We start from the raw sequence: 3,248 nt of genomic DNA on the forward strand, positions 1-3,248 counted from the left end.
TATTTAAAAAAGTATGTAAAAAAATAGAGGAATGAGTAAGACAAAGATCATTCAATATAAAATTTATAAAATTAAAGAATTATGAAACTGTTTATAATAAAAAATGAAAAAAGAAATTAAAAATTTCGAAAAGATTTAAATCTCCAACTCCTTCTCCCTGGCTACGCTTATGATTAAAGAGTAATTCAATTTTGTTCATTTAATGTTCATGAAAATGCTCATTTAAAGAATAAAAACTTCGAAATAATGTGTACATATTTCCAAAATGTCGATTCTGAAAAAGTTATATTGTTTGTGACACGAAATATCGCTTTGCTTGACATTAAATTACCTTACACATTGTAAAATATCTTACCGGTATAAAGGATGAAAACGATATACGCTCATGCATAGTGGAATATGGAAAAATCGTAATTCATGGTCAAAGTACCGCGGCATTCATATTACGGTACGTCGCATCGCACTGTCGGTATGCGAGCGCATCTTACACGGAATTTGATGCAGGTATGCTGCAGTGGAGGACGATCATGTGACGCCAGTGGTACCCTGGAGCTGTTGTCGAATCGACATAAAGGGGTCTTGCTATCATGATCCCCTTCAGCTGCCAAATCCTGAGGACGATCCCATCTACGAGAGCCTCGACACTCGAGGCTGTCTCGTAGCCATGAAAGCCATTGTAAATGGGACACTCTATTCCTCGATTGCGCTAATCGCCCTTCTCTTCGTCTTGCAGATACGTACCCAATATTCAACGTAATAAACATGCGGACAGTTGAATACGAGCATCCATGTAATACCAACACCGCGTGTTTAGTTAATTCCCTACCTAATACGTTACTTAATGGTCTCTTCTCTTTATCGAAGATCTTAAATCTTGAGTGGAGTAATTATCTGTACATAAACGCACACGATAATGCCTGAAGCTTCATAGTGCGGATAGTAAAGTTTAATGACCTAAATTTACAATTGCGTACGGATGTTTATCGAGAACGATTGTCTAACAAGGCACTAAATCTCCGATACTATAAATTATTATGGAAAAAACAGTTTTACTAAAGTATCTAAAAATTATCTAGATACAAATCTGAAAGTAATTTTATTGAACTATCAAAATAATTACGTAGATCACACAAACTGATTGCCAAAATATTAAAATTTTTTTACAGCATCGCTCATCATGATTAAGTTTTTTCTACATAATTTGATTATTTTGATCTAACAAAATTATTTCAGATCTGTATTTAGTTAATTTCTTAAATATTTCAAAATCGCTCTTTCTGTAGGTTTATGAACATATTTCTACAATTTCTATTGTACATTTATGTGATATATATATATATATATAATGTCTTTATAATAAAGTCATGTCGCACGCCATATTTAGTGCGAGATAAAAATCATACACAAGATGTAAAATTTTAACGTGCAACAAGTATTACCAAGTATGCAACACGTCGTAGGTAATATTTTTGTTTAAAATCAACAATATATATTATCTTTCATTTGTTTAGATTAAACCGCATATATTCTTAATGCATATTACATATCATCTTTCACAACGATCTTAAACATTCAGTATATGTGGTATTTTATTCCACTGCAGTAAATATAGCTGCCAGCATCACATTTTACCGTGAATTCACTAGGTGTTAGCGTACTAGTGTAATATAGAAGTTTGTAACTAATCCAAATATCCAAGTTTTAGTAGATAATGCAAGAAAAATTAAAAATATTATTACGAATGTGGCATGTTCATCCTTTGTGTACTCGTTATATTTACATTTTTACGCAACGCTCGTGATTAATCTAACTTGCGAGTGTCTCGCAACGCGCAAAAAGTAGCGTGCACCGGCATTTCCAGTTCATGTCCTTCGCGGCTCGTTTCATCCAACTCAAATTTAATTCCGCTTTCGGTACCCTTTGGGTAAGGTTCCCGAACGCGATCTTGATTACATTAATCTGATGCGGTTAATTTAACGCACGACCCCGCATGTAGCCGTTGCTTTTTTGCCACCTGTAAAAAGTAAGATAATTCTATCAACTTCTTTCTCGGGTCACACTTGTCTTTTTTCCCATACATTACTTCTGACCGAAACGATCATGAAATAATATCTAAATACAGAGAGAAAATTGTTATTTCCTTTATGGCGCGACTTAGAAGCGAAACGTAATAAAAATGTTTCCGACAAATGAAGAAGAGACTTGATAGATCGGCGTATCGTAACATTCCTATGTTTTTATGAGAGAAACTACATTGCCGGAGATTGTGAGACTTTAAGAGAGACAATATACAATGCTGGTGCGAGGAAAGAGACAAAAACAGAGGAGAAGACAAAGCGATGGAGGTATATTAAAGAAAAGAATGACAAAAGAGTACAACAGAACAAGGAAGTGAGTCTGGCGGATGGAAGTTAAAGGGTGAAAAGAGAAACTGAATGGGACAGATTGTAAAACAAAGGATATTGCATCACATCTTGATGATGAGCGTACATCCCCCTTCTCTCTCTCTCTCTCCTCTTCTATATATATATAAATATTCCTAAATCTTCGAATTACAGACCACGGTTAAAAATATACGATTATTTTTATCGCGCGGAGAAATAAATACAGCGATAATCTCGAATATTGTAGAATAAAGGTTAAAACGTATCGAGAGATAAAAAAATAACGAAAATTTGAAGGAAAAATAATAAATAGCAGCCACAAGAGATAAATATTACAGAAAAAGAAAAAAAAGATAGAAAAAGTAAAATCCTTAATAAAGGATTTTGCAGTATTGTTCCGTACTTTCATTACCACCGATGTCACGTATGTACATACCAGTAGTGATACGCATAAAACATTTGCTCGCGTACTTCAGGTTGGCGTGGCCGCACTATCGATGCTCGATTTTACTGCCGTGAGAAATGCAGGCACTCGATCGGATTCGATAGGTCGCATTGCCCGGATAGCTCTACGGCCGTCTGGATTTTGGGAATGCCGCCGGACCTAATCTCTGGCAGATCGAGCGGGGCTGGTAGCGCGCGACCGTCCGCGAATCAAATCAATCGGTGACAAATAGACTGAGCGAGCGAACGAGCGAACGAGTCCCCTCGTCTTCGGCGGTATAACGTTGCCATCGAGTCGTTGCGCTCGATCGCCGAACTTGATGGAATTTGATGGAGATTTTGCGCGGTAAACGAGGAGCGATTCCGCAAAACTCAATCTCGCTGCTTACACTCGTTTCGAGAGAGTGCGTCGAGCCAGCT

The 3,248-nt window shown here is 36.6% G+C and overlaps 1 protein-coding gene across 1 annotated transcript; it reads left to right on the plus strand.

Annotated features, from left to right (window-relative positions):
- Positions 1-399: 399 nt before the first annotated feature.
- On the plus strand, positions 400-3,020 carry LOC108730830 (uncharacterized). Its single transcript, XM_073512055.1, is given in 3 exon segments — positions 400-410; positions 505-730; positions 2,934-3,020. Coding segments are annotated over 3 exon segments (324 nt in total).
- The last annotated feature ends 228 nt before the right edge of the window (positions 3,021-3,248 follow it).

The sequence above is a fragment of the Mycetomoellerius zeteki genome, unplaced genomic scaffold (assembly GCF_001594055.1).
Source record: "Mycetomoellerius zeteki isolate Tzet28-1 unplaced genomic scaffold, Tzet1.0 scaffold98, whole genome shotgun sequence".
In the NCBI taxonomy this organism is placed as follows: Eukaryota; Metazoa; Arthropoda; class Insecta; order Hymenoptera; family Formicidae; genus Mycetomoellerius; species Mycetomoellerius zeteki.